This window comes from Microcaecilia unicolor, chromosome 12 (genome assembly GCF_901765095.1).
Source record: "Microcaecilia unicolor chromosome 12, aMicUni1.1, whole genome shotgun sequence".
Taxonomy (NCBI): Eukaryota; Metazoa; Chordata; class Amphibia; order Gymnophiona; family Siphonopidae; genus Microcaecilia; species Microcaecilia unicolor.
The window spans coordinates 499,160-516,338 of record NC_044042.1 but is presented as its reverse complement, the minus strand read 5'-3'; the positions used below and the strand labels follow the sequence as shown (position 1 = coordinate 516,338).

Sequence of the window (17,179 nt, the reverse complement as noted above, 5' to 3'; positions counted from 1 at the left end):
GGAAAATGTGGGATACAAATGTAACACATAAATAAATAAATACCATGGAGCGATACAAAGGCATTATAACATCCTCATTTTTGTTTTCCATTCCTTTCCTAATAATTCCTAACATTCTATTTGCTTTCTTAGCCGCAGCAGCACACTGAGCAGAAGGTTTCAATGTATCATCAACGACGACACCTAGATCCCTTTCTTGGTCTGTGACTCCTAACATGGATCCTTGTATGATGTAGCTAAAATTTGGGTTCCTCTTTCCCACATGCATCACTTTGCACTTACATTAAACGTCATCTGCCATTTAGACTCCCAGTCTCGTAAGGCCCTCTTGTAATTTTTCACAATCCTCTTGTGGTATAAAATGAGTGGAGTGGAACAGATGGATGTGAAGCGTCTGTTCACGCTTTCCAAAAATACTAGGACTAGGGGGCATGCGATGAAACTACAGTGTAGTAAATTTAAAACAAATCGTAGAAAACTTTTCTTCACTCAACGCATAATTAAACTCTTGAATTTGATGCCGGAGAACGTGGTGAAGGCGGTTAGCTTGGCAGAGTTTTAAAAGGGGTTAGACAGTTTCCTAAAGGACAAGTCCATAAACCACTACTAAATGGACTTGGGAAAAATCCACAATTCCAGGAATAACACGTATAGAATATTTGTATGTTTGGGAAGCTTGCCAGGTGCCCTTGGCCTGGATTGGCCGCTGTCATGGACAGGATACTGGGCTCAATGGACGCTTGGTCTTTTCCCAGTGTGGCATTATTTATGTACTTATGATTTAACGACTTTGATTTTGTATTTTTATGTTCCTGATATATCCATCTTCTTTTCAGCTTCACTGACTGTTGAGACTTTACTTTTTGGGATATATTGATGTCTATTTGAATCCATTCTCTTTTTTTAAACATGCATAGAATTCCCGTACTACTCAGAACATAATAGATCCATGTTGGGGAAATGAGAAGGATGCTGTCAGCACCTTGATTTCCTATGAGATTCAGCAACTTTGTGATCCTGGTACCACAGGTTGCTGAATCCTGGGATAAGAGAAGAACACTGCTTGCGAGCCACCTCACAAGCCGTTTTATTCTATGTACTCAAGAGCACTGGACCACAAACCAAGGCCTAATGTTCCAGGCTGGCATAGCAGGGTCCCTTCCTTTGACTTCTGGATCGTCCCGCCTACTTGCACCACCGTACAGGCAGCCCTTGCCCCCTCAAAGTGCTATCATTTGTGGTCCAGGGAGAGCTCCTTGGGGGGGTGACTGTCTTCATGCAGGAGTGATGCCTAGGCCAGTGCCAGCCCTGAAACGACATGATTACAACTAGGGGTTATATTTCCCTATAAGGAAATACGACTTCTAATGTTAGTCACCATTTTGGGACTGGACTGGGCAAGAGGTTAAGGCCTAACCTTGCTTGAATTCTCCCTATTGTGCCTAATTTCTGGGAGTGCCCCTGACCTCTTCCTCCCCCTCCCATGGTCATGCCCCCTTTTGAGTTGTTCATTATAAAATTTAGGCATGGATGTTATAGAATAGCAACTAGGCCAGATGTATTCTCAAATCCAAATTGGTGCCAATTAACTCTGTTGACACCTCATTATCTTATTGATTTGTGTGCACATCTGCCCTTCGTGTCCAAATTTGAGCGACCCTATTGGCCCATAAAAGTTTTCTTATCTTGGGGGTAATTTTATAATGCTTTTTTCTGTTTGTGAACCCTGTTTTATACACTCAAAGGCTTTTTATAAACTTGTGCTACCTCATAAGCATATCAAAGGTAGGTGCATGGAAAGAATGTGCCTAATTGTATACAGTCTGCATATATGTGTTCCCAGAGATACATGTGCATGCGCACACGTGTATTTTTTCAAAATAAACAGCGTACATGCACTTATTTACACCCATTTCTGAGCAGGTGTAAATTTGTGTTTGGATATTTGTGTGCTATAGGGGCTGGTTCTGGGAGTCTGTTTTATACAGGTGAATTGGGTTCTTATGTTTCCTTTAAAAAATACATGTCTTTTTTGGATGTCTTATATTAGTGGCCTATTTTAAAATCAAGCCCTTTATGTCTATGGGAAAATGCTGAGTAAGCAGAGCTCTTTAAATTAGGTATTTGAAAATTAGCCCCTGAATTAGAGATGTACCTCAGCGCATGGCATTTGAGAAATGTATCTCTGAATTAGTGGTTACTAAAAAGCCTAAAAGAACCATTGTCCATATGGTTGTCTCCTCAGATTTCTAGTTCACAGGAATCATTGGTGTTTTCACTGTATAACCTTTTTCCCTGCTTCAGGGCCACATTACCAACAGAAATATCAGAAAAAAATCAGAAGATGCCTGGTGCTGTCCTGGGGAGCAATGACAGCAGCAGATGCCACATTGACCAGTGTTTGTTACTGCCCTGCTCTGTCTCCCAGAATCTTGTCCTAGAATGCTAGAACATACACTAGAGTCATGGTTTCAGACTATTGGAGTGAAAACAGTACAACAGCTGGGATATGTTTCTGACTGTATAATCCAGAGCTTCCCAAACGATGGCTCAGAACCCCAAATGGGGGTCACAAAATCTGCATTTGAAATTGTGACCTTGGTGGGTTCTCCATAGGTGTATCATTATTCTACTTCTCTAGGGGGGGGGGGGGGTCATACAATTTTATTTGGCTGCAATCATGGAGACACATCAAATGGGCAGTGGTACTTTTAAGCTTTTAAGTAGCTGCTAAGCTTAAACACTGGTATAATCCTTTGGCATCTTGCCTGAGAGTAGGGCTTAACATGGGGATGCAACAGATATGCTGTTGACTAATGGTGATATTATTGCCACACTTTGTAAATCTTGGCTATTGCCATGTTAAAGTCCTTGACATCACAATCTGTGGAAGATAGTAGGCAAAGTCTACTGCTTCCTTCCATTTTCTTGTGCCCAAGCAACATTTTCAGTATTACAATACTCTCTGATTTCAGATTTGTGGACACAGATCATAGCCACATTTTGCTCAGGCTTACAGTTGATGGTTTAAGATTAACATGCTGAGTAGCAAAACCACAAATGTAGTTATAGAACTTATATCAAGTTCCTGTGGCACTAACTTCAGTATTTATTATGGCATTACATAGATTAAGATTCTCTAAGCGGCTGAACCTTGTTAAAACAGGTTATTTATTAAGTGTACACTGTGATATGCAGAGGAGTTATTTCTCACTCCTTTTTCAGAGTTTATAAACCTCACAGAATGGTTACTTGAGAATGTCCTAGGCATCTTCTGTCTCCTTTTTACATCTCCAGAACATGAGCCAAGTGCTGTACCTCTCTGAAAACAACACAGGAGCTATCTGTATCGCACTGTATCTGCTTGTATGTGCATGTTATAGCAATCAATGTGAAATAGGGTTTATTTTATATATGAACAATTTTTAATGAATGCATTATTATATTAATCTTTACAAATGAGCAATAAATCATGATAACATATCATCTGCAATTGATTTTATTTCCAGTGTAACGGTTCTAGCTGCAAAATGGATGATTACACTGAATGAGGAAATTTATCTATGGATAAGGATCCATTCACTGCTGTATGTACAGAAACAGGGTTTTACAGTATAACATTGAATACTTTTGTTTACATAAAATCCCAACTCACAGAAACCCTGAAATTGATGGCTTTCCAAGGATGGAATACAATTATCAAGCTCATTTTGTTTGAGCAACCACACAGTCCTCTCTCATTAGTAGATGATGGTCAGAGAGAAAGCCATTATTGCTCTTTCCCTCTGTTATGCTGATATTCTTCTATATGCCATTAGAAACAAGTGTACTTTTTATTTGGTTACATTTGTACCCCGCACTTTCCCACTCATGGCAGGCTCAATGCGGCAGGCAATGGACAGTTAAGTGACTTGCCCAGAGTCACAAGGAGCTGCCTGTGCCGGGAATCGAACTCAGTTCCCTAGGACCAAAGTCCACCACCCTAACCACTAGGCCACTCCTCCACTCCATTCCTTCAACTGCTTCACTAGTTGTACAGCAGACAGGACTTCATTTAAAGAATCTGAGGTTTCAACAATGCTGAGAAAAAGTTGTAAACCCCCTAAGATGGTCTATATTGTAGCACAACGTCTATTTAAAAAATTACTTGATCCTAATCGGTGGCATAGCTAGGACTAAATGGTCAGAAAAATTAAGATGGATGTCTATGATGCCATCTCTTCCAAGTTGGTGAGGACAAGGGGGGGAAGGAGAACATGTTCAGAGCTCCAATAACCAAACCCTGCTGTCACGAAATGCCTAGCCATATGCCTACACAGCCACTTAAGAGAGTCTATCCCCAGCACAGCTCAGGTGCACCTGCCTCTTGTGCTCTACACTAGCACCCTCCTCCCACTGTCTGGGGGTCCCAGCCACCTTTGAATGAGCCTCCTGTTTCAAATTATCCCCAGTGATTTCTAGGTGCCACACTCCCAGTAGTCCCACAGTTCCCAGAAAGCACTCAAAGATCCAACATGCAAACCATCTGGATATTTAGTCAGTCCAGAAAAGCAGAAGCAATACACTAAAATAGTTTATTGTCATGAAAAAATATTGAACAGTGAACCATAAAAACAGATGGAACAAAAACAGCACATAATGACAGGTAACTGAATATGGATCAATTATAAAACTAACTATGTGGCGGGCTTACCCTGGAAAGATCTTTGTGAGGACGTTCAGGAGATTTTATCTACAGCACTCACTTTAGAGTCTCAATTGGAAGTCCCCTTGGTGTTTCGTCATTATTGTCTTCAGGAGACCATGGAAGACACTGATTATATTTTGGAGGCATGGTTTCAAGATATGTGAAGTGCCTTCACTGGGGATCAACTGCAGTTTGTACTGTCTGTCACACTGTGCCCGAAAATGTTCAGCATTGGAAGATTCTGTACAAATTTACCTTGCAATTCTATATCTCCCCACATCAGGCTTGCAGAGCGGGTCTGGTTCACAGAGCAGTGTCCCAAGTGTCATTCTCTAATGGCAGACTTGGATCATTTGTTCTGGTTGTGTCCTTTGGTCGATGCCTTCTGGAAGTGCTGACTCATATTTCTCGACTTTGGCGCACGCAGATTGCTCAACATCCTTTGATACTTTTTTGGACATTTTGATTGGATTGTGCATGTTGTTGGTTTAAAAGACAATTCTCAATAATCAAAAGGAAGTATTCACTCAAAAAATCTAACACGTTAACCACTAACTCTGAAAAGATAGAATGAATTTAGTGCTAAGCAAAAAACCACAAATATGTTTTAAATTCTTCAAAGGGAGGAAAAGACCTCAGAACTTGTCTGTGGTTATGGATGATTGTAGTCTCAACAGACATTATCATAATCATTGGCCAAAAACCTCCATAACCTCCCTAAATATACATTATTTTAATAATTTTTTTCATTATGTAAAGTTCAATCTAACATTTTTTTTATAAAAAATTGTTGTACTAAATAATATTTCAATAAATTATGGAATCTATTGGAGTCAAAGGTGTCCACGTGGATTTAGGTACACATCATATCCTGTGGTTTTCTGGTCAAAAAATACTTGCAACTTTGTCTCAAAAAACGTTCAAAATCTATATTAACTTGAAAAGCATCAAATCTTAATGCCAGGACAAAAGTCAAACCATGTGAAAGAAGTTTTTCATCTGCTTCTTCAGTCAATACATAAATGTAGGATTATTATTTGGATATCTTCATGTTATGGAATGGTGACACAACAATTACAAGATTTTGTGGATTGGTTAAACACTTGTAATCTGGCTATACAGCTCACATACAATTTTTCAGAGACGATTCATTTTTTAGATGTAGAAATTACGCAATCCTGCAACAAACTTCTAATAGGAGTGGAGTAGAACAGGTATATGTGAATTGACTGTTTACTCTTTCAAAAAGTGCAAAGACTAGGGGTTTCCCAATAAAGCTACTTAGTAATAATTTAAAAATTAATAGGAGAAAATATTGTTTCACTCCACGAACAGTTAAGTTCTAGAACTCATTGGCAGAGGATATGGTAACAGCATTTAGTGCATCTGGTTTTAAAAAATGTTTGGACAAGTTCCTACAGGAAAAGTCCATAATCTGCTATTATGATAGACAAGGGGTAAGCCACTACATATCCCTGGGAATCATGCTACTATGGGATTCTGATAGGTGCTTGTGACCTGGATTGGTCACTGTTGCAAGCAGGATACTAGGCTACATTGAGAATTGGTTTTATCCAGTATGGCTATTCTTAGGTTGAATATGGGGAAAAGATAAGGACACTGAGAGGGCAATTGCTGAACATGGGGGGGGGGGGGGGAGAGATAGATATGGGGCACATAGGGAAGTTGCTGGTCAGGATGGATAGGAATGCAAAGGAATGGTAGATGGTGGACATACAGAAGAAACATCGATATAAGACCCTGGAAAAAGAGTTAAAGAAAAAAAACAAAGATAAGTAGAAAAGAGACACCGGGACAAAGCCATGCTCTGCCAACAAAAATAAAAAAAGTTTTGTTTTCTGAATTTATTATGTCAGCTTTAGGAAATGTGCATCGCTGATATCTTGCATTTCAGTTTTTATTTTTATTATTATGGCAGGTTTTCTATATAGGTCTGGAATATGTTTGCTTTTTGCAGGGTTTGTTTACTAAAGCCCCAAAGGCTTCTCTTCCCTCTGGTTCCCACTACCTTGGGAGAGATGGTGTTATGGGGGGGGGACCCATCTTTTAATTTTTCTGCTTGGGGCCTATTCAAGCCTAGCTATGCCACTGGCTAACAGCATTAGGAACCACATTTTTGGGTTATGTTTCTATTAGGCAACCATAGACTGAATTTTAGTACACAGTTCTAACAGAAGGTATCTGCACTGCAAGCAGCCTTCTCTTCCAAAGGCAGCAGTTGATGGCAGACTAGATGACTTTGAACAGAGCCATTCCGGAGAGGGAGAGAAAAATCTTAGGAAGCAGAAGTAGCATTGTTTTCGTACACACGATCTTTCCCCTATGTTACGCCGACTTGCAGCAGAATCTCCTTGCACGCAAGGGAGCTAAGCGTGCTGCTCTGACACTAACCACAGGCCCTGCCTGCCCCAGCCCTGCTTTGTGCTACCTGTGAGTCATCGCTACTGCTGCAGCTTTCCTCCAATCACAGCATTGCTGCCACTGACTGCAGTCTTGCATTTTCCTCAACAAACCAACCCCAATGTTCCTTTTGGAAACCTGTTTAAAAATGGGCTGGGAAGCGAAGTGCGCTGACGCGATTCTAAAGCTCGAGTGACATCTTTCCCGGAGCACTTTCAAGCTTGGTTCCTGCAACCGAGGGAGCGATGCAAAACACAGAGGTAAAGAGCAAGCGAGCACTTGGGAGGTAGCTGTAGACCTAGGAAGGGCGAATGCAGCAATAGCTTTTACAAATCCGGATGCTTCTTCCTCTATTGTGCAGCCTCCCCTCATTGACAGCTCAGGTGTGCGCGTGCATTAAAGCTTCCAAGGCGCGCGGCTGGTTGACAGAAGGAGGAGGAAACACCGTTAGTTACACGTTGGACTTATGATGATGTCAATTTTTACTGAAATTTGTCGGCGCTCGGCACCCTCCACCAATAGGAAGGCAGGGGCGCGCGACCCCCGCTGCCTGCGGCAAAGCGAGGCCTGAAACGCAGGCACAGCCTCGGCTCGCGCAAGACAAAATCTCGTGCAACACTGTCTGTCTTCTCGCGAGACCTTCAGTACTTTTTGCAAGATGGAGCCCGGCGTCGGGCCTCTCATTCTCAACAATAAACAGCGAAGCAACGGCGGCTCTGGATTTCTACTGCAGACCAAGGGACGGGAGTTCAACCGCAACCAGCGCAAGGACTCGGAGGTCCTCGGGGAGGGGAGGGGTTGCAGCAGGCAGACGACTTCATACCTGGGGGAGAGGAGGAAAGTTTTCTGAGTGAGATAATGGGGAGGGGGGAGGAGGAAGGTTCTCAGAGAGAATTGGGGGGGGGAGAAGGTTCTGTGACTGACATATGGGAGGGAGGGGAAGGATTGCAGGCAGACGAGTTCTGTGACTGAGATACTTGGGAGAGAGGAGGAGGAAGAGGAAAGTTTTCTGAGTGAGATAATGGGGAGGGGGGAGGAGGAAGGTTCTCAGAGATAATTGGGGGGGGGGGAGAAGGTTCTGTGACTGACATATGGGAGGGAGGGGAAGTATTGCAGGCAGACGAGTTCTGTGACTGAGATACCTGGGAGAGAGGAGGAGGAAGAGGAAAGTTTTCTGAGTGAGATAATGGGGGAGGAAGAGGAAGGTTCTCTGATAATTGGGGGGGGGGGGAGGGAGGAAGGCTCTGTGATGACATATGGGAGGGAGGGGAAGGATTGCAGGCAGACGAGTTCTGTGACTGAGATACCTGGGAGAGAGGAGGAGGAAGAGGAAAGTTTTCTGAGTGAGATAATGGGGAGGGGGGAGGAGGAAGGATCTCAGAGATAATTGGGGAGGGGGAAGGTTCTGTGACTGACATATGGGAGGGAGGGGAAGGATTGCAGGCAGACGAGTTCTGTGACTGAGATACTTGGGAGAGAGGAGGAGGAAGAGGAAAGTTTTCTGAGTGAGATAATGGGGAGGGGGGGGAGGAGGAAGGATCTCAGAGATAATTGGGGGGGGGAAGGTTCTGTGACTGACATATGGGAGGGAGGGGAAGGATTGCAGGCAGACGAGTTCTGTGACTGAGATACTTGGGAGAGAGGAGGAGGAAGAGGAAAGTTTTCTGAGTGAGATAATGGGGAGGGGGGAGGAGGAAGGATCTCAGAGATAATTGGGGGGGAGAGAAGGTTCTGTGACTGACATATGGGAGGGAGGGAAGGATTGCAGGCAGACGAGTTCTGTGACTGAGATACTTGGGAGAGAGGAGGAGGAAGAGGAAAGTTTTCTGAGTGAGATAATTGGGGGGGGGAGGAAGGTTCTCAGAGATAATTGGGGGGGGGGGGAAGAAGGTTCTGTGACTGACATATGGGAGGGAGGGGAAGGATTGCAGGCAGACGAGTTCTGTGACTGAGATACCTGGGAGAGAGGAGGAAGAGGAAAGTTTTCTGAGTGAGATAATTGGGGGGGGGGGAGGAAGGTTCTCAGAGATAATTGGGGGGGAGGGGAGAAGGTTCTGTGACTGACATATGGGAGGGAGGGGAAGGATTGCAGGCAGACAAGTTCTGTGACTGAGATACCTGGGAGAGAGGAGGAGGAAGAGGAAAGTTTTCTGAGTGAGATAATGGGGAGGGGGGAGGATCTCAGAGATAATGGGGAGGGGGGAGGAGGAAGGATCTCAGAGATAATTGGGGAGGGGGAAGGTTCTGTGACTGACATATGGGAGGGAGGGGAAGGATTGCAGGCAGACGAGTTCTGTGACTGAGATACTTGGGAGAGAGGAGGAGGAAGAGGAAAGTTTTCTGAGTGAGATAATGGGGAGGGGGGGAGGAGGAAGGATCTCAGAGATAATTGGGGGGGGGGAAGGTTCTGTGACTGACATATGGGAGGGAGGGGAAGGATTGCAGGCAGACGAGTTCTGTGACTGAGATACTTGGGAGAGAGGAGGAGGAAGAGGAAAGTTTTCTGAGTGAGATAATGGGGAGGGGGGAGGAGGAAGGATCTCAGAGATAATTGGGGGGGAGAGAAGGTTCTGTGACTGACATATGGGAGGGAGGGGAAGGATTGCAGGCAGACGATTTCTGTGACTGAGATACTTGGGAGAGAGGAGGAGGAAGAGGAAAGTTTTCTGAGTGAGATAATTGGGGGGGGGGGAGGAAGGTTCTCAGAGATAATTGGGGGGGGGAAGAAGGTTCTGTGACTGACATATGGGAGGGAGGGGAAGGATTGCAGGCAGACGAGTTCTGTGACTGAGATACCTGGGAGAGAGGAGGAAGAGGAAAGTTTTCTGAGTGAGATAATTGGGGGGGGGGAGGAAGGTTCTCAGAGATAATTGGGGGGGAGGGGAGAAGGTTCTGTGACTGACATATGGGAGGGAGGGGAAGGATTGCAGGCAGACAAGTTCTGTGACTGAGATACCTGGGAGAGAGGAGGAAGAGGAAAGTTTTCTGAGTGAGATAATGGGGAGGGGGGAGGAGGAAGGATCTCAGAGATAATTGGGGGGGGGAGAAGGTTCTGTGACTGACATATGGGAGGGAGGGGAAGGATTGCAGGCAGACGAGTTCTGTGACTGAGATACTTGGGAGAGAGGAGGAGGAAGAGGAAAGTTTTGAGTGAGATAATGGGGAGGGGGGGAGGAGGAAGGATCTCAGAGATAATTGGGGGGGGGGAGAAGGTTCTGTGACTGACATATGGGAGGGAGGGGAAGGATTGCAGGCAGACGAGTTCTGTGACTGAGATACTTGGGAGAGAGGAGGAGGAAGAGGAAAGTTTTCTGAGTGAGATAATTGGGGGGGGGGAGGAAGGTTCTCAGAGATAATTGGGGGGGGGGGGGGGGAAGAAGGTTCTGTGACTGACATATGGGAGGGAGGGGAAGGATTGCAGGCAGACGAGTTCTGTGACTGAGATACCTGGGAGAGAGGAGGAAGAGGAAAGTTTTCTGAGTGAGATAATGGGGAGGGGGAGGAGGAAGAGATAATTGGGGGGGGAGAAGGTTCTGTGACTGACATATGGGAGGGAGGGGAAGGATTGCAGGCAGACGAGTTCTGTGACTGAGATACCTGGGAGAGAGGAGGAAGAGGAAAGTTTTCTGAGTGAGATAATGGGGAGGGGGGAGGAGGAAGGATCTCAGAGATAATTGGGGGGGGGAGAAGGTTCTGTGACTGACATATGGGAGGGAGGGGAAGGATTGCAGGCAGACGAGTTCTATGACTGAGATACTTGGGAGAGAGGAGGAGGAAGAGGAAAGTTTTCTGAGTGAGATAATTGGGGGGGGGGGAGGAAGGTTCTCAGAGATAATTGGGGGGGGGGGAAGAAGGTTCTGTGACTGACATATGGGAGGGAGGGGAAGGATTGCAGGCAGACGAGTTCTGTGACTGAGATACCTGGGAGAGAGGAGGAAGAGGAAAGTTTTCTGAGTGAGATAATGGGGAGGGGGAGGAGGAAGAGATAATTGGGGGGGGGGGAGAAGGTTCTGTGACTGACATATGGGAGGGAGGGGAAGGATTGCAGGCAGACGAGTTCTGTGACTGAGATACCTGGGAGAGAGGAGGAAGAGGAAAGTTTTCTGAGTGAGATAATGGGGAGGGGGGAGGAGGAAGGATCTCAGAGATAATTGGGGGGGGGGAGAAGGTTCTGTGACTGACATATGGGAGGGAGGGGAAGGATTGCAGGCAGACAAGTTCTGTGACTGAGATACTTGGGAGAGAGGAGGAAGAGGAAAGTTTTCTGAGTGAGATAATGGGGAGGGGGGAGGAGGAAGGATCTCAGAGATAATTGGGGGGGGGGAAGAAGGTTCTGTGACTGACATATGGGAGGGAGGGGAAGGATTGCAGGCAGACGAGTTCTGTGACTGAGATACCTGGGAGAGAGGAGGAAGAGGAAAGTTTTCTGAGTGAGATAATGGGGAGGGGGGAGGAGGAAGAGATAATTGGGGGGGGGGAGAAGGTTCTGTGACTGACATATGGGAGGGAGGGGAAGGATTGCAGGCAGACGAGTTCTGTGACTGAGATACCTGGGAGAGAGGAGGAAGAGGAAAGTTTTCTGAGTGAGATAATGGGGAGGGGGGAGGAGGAAGGATCTCAGAGATAATTGGGGGGGGGGGAGAAGGTTCTGTGACTGACATATGGGAGGGAGGGGAAGGATTGCAGGCAGACAAGTTCTGTGACTGAGATACCTGGGAGAGAGGAGGAAGAGGAAAGTTTTCTGAGTGAGATAATGGGGAGGGGGGAGGAGGAAGGATCTCAGAGATAATTGGGGGGGGGGAGAAGGTTCTGTGACTGACATATGGGAGGGAGGGGAAGGATTGCAGGCAGACGAAGTTCTGTGACTGAGATACCTGGGAGAGAGGAGGAAGAGGAAAGTTTTCTGAGTGAGATAATGGGGAGGGGGGAGGAGGAAGGATCTCAGAGATAATTGGGGGGGGGGGGGGGAAGGTTCTGTGACTGACATATGGGAGGGAGGGGAAGGATTGCAGGCAGACAAGTTCTGTGACTGAGATACCTGGGAGAGAGGAGGAAGAGGAAAGTTTTCTGAGTGAGATAATGGGGAGGGGGGAGGAGGAAGGATCTCAGAGATAATTGGGGGGGGGGGAGAAGGTTCTGTGACTGACATATGGGAGGGAGGGGAAGGATTGCAGGCAGACAAGTTCTGTGACTGAGATACCTGGGAGAGAGGAGGAAGAGGAAAGTTTTCTGAGTGAGATAATGGGGAGGGGGGAGGAGGAAGGATCTCAGAGATAATTGGGGGGGGGGGGAGAAGGTTCTGTGACTGACATATGGGAGGGAGGGGAAGGATTGCAGGCAGACGAGTTCTGTGACTGAGATACCTGGGAGAGAGGAGGAAGAGGAAAGTTTTCTGAGTGAGATAATGGGGAGGGGGGAGGAGGAAGGATCTCAGAGATAATTGGGGGGGGGGGGAGAAGGTTCTGTGACTGACATATGGGAGGGAGGGGAAGGATTGCAGGCAGACGAGTTCTGTGACTGAGATACCTGGAGAGAGGAGGAGGAAGAGGAAAGTTTTCTGAGTGAGATAATGGGGAGGGGGGAGGAGGAAGGATCTCAGAGATAATTGGGGGGGGGGGAGAAGGTTCTGTGACTGACATATGGGAGGGAGGGGAAGGATTGCAGGCAGACGAGTTCTGTGACTGAGATACTTGGGAGAGAGGAGGAGGAAGAGGAAAGTTTTGAGTGAGATAATGGGGAGGGGGGGAGGAGGAAGGATCTCAGAGATAATTGGGAGGGGGGGGAGAAGGTTCTGTGACTGACATATGGGAGGGAGGGGAAGGATTGCAGGCAGACGAGTTCTGTGACTGAGATACCTGGGAGAGAGGAGGAGGAAGAGGAAAGTTTTCTGAGTGAGATAATGGGGGGGGGGAGGAGGAAGGATCTCAGAGATAATTGGGGGGGGGGAGAGAAGGTTCTGTGACTGACATATGGGAGGGAGGGGAAGGATTGCAGGCAGACGAGTTCTGTGACTGAGATACTGGGAGAGAGGAGGAGGAAGAGGAAAGTTTTGAGTGAGATAATGGGGAGGGGGGGAGGAGGAAGGATCTCAGAGATAATTGGGGGGGGGGAGAAGGTTCTGTGACTGACATATGGGAGGGAGGGGAAGGATTGCAGGCAGACGAGTTCTGTGACTGAGATACCTGGGAGAGAGGAGGAAGAGGAAAGTTTTCTGAGTGAGATAATGGGGAGGAGGAAGGATCTCAGAGATAATTGGGGGGGGGGGAGAGAAGGTTCTGTGACTGACATATGGGAGGGAGGGGAAGGATTGCAGGCAGACAAGTTCTGTGACTGAGATACCTGGGAGAGAGGAGGAAGAGGAAAGTTTTCTGAGTGAGATAATGGGGAGGGGGGAGGAGGAAGGATCTCAGAGATAATTGGGGGGGGGGGAGAAGGTTCTGTGACTGACATATGGGAGGGAGGGGAAGGATTGCAGGCAGACAAGTTCTGTGACTGAGATACCTGGGAGAGAGGAGGAAGAGGAAAGTTTTCTGAGTGAGATAATGGGGAGGGGGGAGGAGGAAGGATCTCAGAGATAATTGGGGGGGAGGGGAGAAGGTTCTGTGACTGACATATGGGAGGGAGGGGAAGGATTGCAGGCAGACAAGTTCTGTGACTGAGATACCTGGGAGAGAGGAGGAAGAGGAAAGTTTTCTGAGTGAGATAATGGGGAGGGGGGAGGAGGAAGGATCTCAGAGATAATTGGGGGGGGGGGAGAAGGTTCTGTGACTGACATATGGGAGGGAGGGGAAGGATTGCAGGCAGACGAGTTCTGTGACTGAGATACTTGGGAGAGAGGAGGAGGAAGAGGAAAGTTTTGAGTGAGATAATGGGGAGGAGGGGAGGAGGAAGGATCTCAGAGATAATTGGGAGGGGGGGGGAGAAGGTTCTGTGACTGACATATGGGAGGGAGGGGAAGGATTGCAGGCAGACGAGTTCTGTGACTGAGATACCTGGGAGAGAGGAGGAGGAAGAGGAAAGTTTTCTGAGTGAGATAATGGGGAGGGGGGAGGAGGAAGGATCTCAGAGATAATTGGGGGGGGGGAGAAGGTTCTGTGACTGACATATGGGAGGGAGGGGAAGGATTGCAGGCAGACGAGTTCTGTGACTGAGATACTTGGGAGAGAGGAGGAGGAAGAGGAAAGTTTTGAGTGAGATAATGGGGAGGGGGGGAGGAGGAAGGATCTCAGAGATAATTGGGGGGGGGAGAAGGTTCTGTGACTGACATATGGGAGGGAGGGGAAGGATTGCAGGCAGACGAGTTCTGTGACTGAGATACTTGGGAGAGAGGAGGAGGAAGAGGAAAGTTTTCTGAGTGAGATAATGGGGAGGGGGAGGAGGAAGAGATAATTGGGGGGGGGGGGGGAGAAGGTTCTGTGACTGACATATGGGAAGAAGGGGAAGGATTGCAGGCAGACAACGTCTGTGACTGAGATACCTGGGAGAGAGGAGGAGGAAAGTTTTGTGAGTGAGATAATGGGGGAGGAAGAGGAAGGTTCTCTGATAATTGGGGGGGGGGGGGGAGGGAGGAAGGTTCTGTGACTGACATATGGGAGGGAGAGGAAGGATTGCAGGCAGACAACGTCTGTGACTGAGATACCTGGGAGAGAGGAGGAAGAGGAAAGTTTTGTGAGTGAGATAATGGGGGAGGAGGAGGAAGGTTCCCTGAGATAATTGGGGGGGGGGGGGGGGGAGGAAGAAGGTTCTGTGACATATGCGGGGAAGGAGAGCAGCAAGGCACACAGGTTCTATGACTAAGATAAGAGGGGGGAGGAAGGTTCTGTGATGACAGTGGAGGAGTGGTCTAGTGGTTAGGGTGGTGGACTTTGGTCCTGGGGAACTGAGTTCGATTCCCACTTCAGGCACAGGCAGCTCCTTGTGACTCTGGGCAAGTCACTTAACCCTCCATTGCCCCATGTAAGCCACATTGAGCCTGCCATGAGTGGGAAAGTGCAGGGTACAAATGTAACAACAACAACATGGGGGGAGGAGTGCAGGCAGACAGGTTCTAATGCTAATATAGGCTGGAAAGTATTTCTTTAAATTGTACATTAAATATGTCTCTTGTACAAAATGAGTGGGCTCCTTAAACACAATAGCAAAATAATACTTTTTGTTAATATTTTTTGTGTAAATGCTTTTGATTAAAGTTGTCCTTTATTATACAATTACCATTGAATCTTCAGTTAGGATATATTATTGAGATTGTGTTTTATTCTACTTCATTTTATATTTGTCTTATGCTAAGAGAAGGATATAATAAAGTTTTCTAAATCAAATTGTTTTTGGTAGAAAGTGACTGGACAGCAGCAAAAGATAGGTGGGTGGTTCTGAACTTAGGCTCCTTTCATGTGGTAGAGATGCTAGATATGGGGTTTTGCTGGGATCATTGTTGGTCAGCGAAGAATCAGGTGTGTCAGGTGATGGGGTCAGTTTATTGGAAATTGAGGACCCTGCAGAGATTGTATATCGCTGTCTCCACTAAACAACTCTGTACTCATCTGTGTTTACTGATGCTGTATTATAATGGATTATATGTGGATTTACTGGGTCACTTTTCTTTGCAAGTTACATCTTTCCCAAAATCCTGGGGATCAGAATCATGTTGCAGAAGCCGTAATGATTTTTTTGCTGTTCCAGTGTTAGTTGACTTGTTTTAAGTTTTTATGTGTGGCATTTTGAGTTTTGAGAGGGGTTGGACCAGATTAATTGTCATAGTAACATAGTAGATGACGGCAGAAAAAGACCTGCACAGTCCATCCAGTCTGCCCAACAAGATAACTCACGTGCCACATTTTGTGTATACCTTACCTTGATTTCTACCTGTCTTTTTCAGGGCACAGACCTTATAAGTCTGCCCAGCACTATCAGCCCCGCCTCCCACCACTGGCTCTGACACAGACCATATAAGTCTGCCCAGCACTATCCCCGCCTCCCAACCACCAGTCCCGCCTCCCACCACCGGCTCTGGCACAGACCCCCATACTCACCCCTATTTGGGAATCTGCTACCAGAGGCAAGTTTGAGCCTCACACCACAGTGCTAATGAGGTCATGAGGTGCTTGCTTTTATTTATTTATTTATACAAGTAGAGTTGGTATGTTCCAGGGAGACAGTAGTGGTTTAGCCAGGTATCACTGTTAGCTTTGTCACCAGTGAAACGTTTTGTACATGAATGGTTGATTTCAAGGGCTACATCCAGTAGCCCCAGGACTGTGTTAAGCTTTGCTGGAAGGCCAAACACAGGCGCTAAATTATATATCATTCACAAGACATTGAAAACCTGTTTTTTTCCAGATGAGGAAGTGTATATATTTATTTATTTTTCTGCATTTGTACACCACATTTTCCACTCTAGTCGTAAGTTCGGTGTGGCTTACAATTAACCTAGGTTGACAAGTATCAAGTTGTGAGGGCCACCACAAGCCTGGTTACAGTTATGTCTGTGATCATGTGGTGTGGTGGCCGGGATCTCTTTGGCTATGTGATTTAGTCAGAAACGAATTTCCTGGAGAGATGAGCTTTCATTTGTTTTCGGAATGTTACGTGGTATTTCATTCCTTTTTAGTCTTTCGGTTTTGGTGCATACATATGTGTTTGCTTTTTGCGTTTTGAAACTGGTTGTGCGTGTAGATTTGTTTCTTAGGCCTTGGCATTTGGGATAGTGAAGAGTTAGATAGGTTTTTGCGTTCTTGTTTGTGTTGCGTGATGGTGGTAGATCTATCAAGCCAGCCATGTATTCTGGAGCAAGGCCGAAGATTATTCTGTGGACCAGGGTGCATATCTTGAAGGATATACGTGCTTTGATGGGTAATCAATGTGATTTTTGGAGTAACGAGCCGCTTTTTCAAATCTTTTTTTTTTTTCCTGAATATTTATTTATTTGCATTTGTACCCCACATTATCCCACCTTTTTGCAGGCTCAATGTGGCTTACAGAGTGTTGTTATGATGTAGTCATTACAGGATCTTAAGTACAATCGATAGTAGACTGAAGGTAAATGGGGTTTTAGATGGAAAGGTGGTAGGTAAG

General features: G+C 46.3%; 1 protein-coding gene across 2 annotated transcripts in view; it reads left to right on the top strand.

The window, feature by feature from the left end:
• The first annotated feature begins 7,137 nt into the window (after positions 1-7,137).
• The window catches only part of STRIP1 (striatin interacting protein 1), a 70,899-nt gene continuing 60,857 nt past the window's right edge, over positions 7,138-17,179 (top strand). Inside the window, exon 1 of one of the 2 annotated variants that reach the window (XM_030221909.1) lies at positions 7,138-7,368. In XM_030221909.1, coding sequence (XP_030077769.1) covers positions 7,354-7,368 — 15 coding nt within the window. In that variant the 5' untranslated portion in view covers positions 7,138-7,353. Of the gene's footprint in view, positions 7,369-7,745; positions 7,887-17,179 lie in introns of those variants that run through there. The other variant, XM_030221908.1, reaches the window with a different exon arrangement.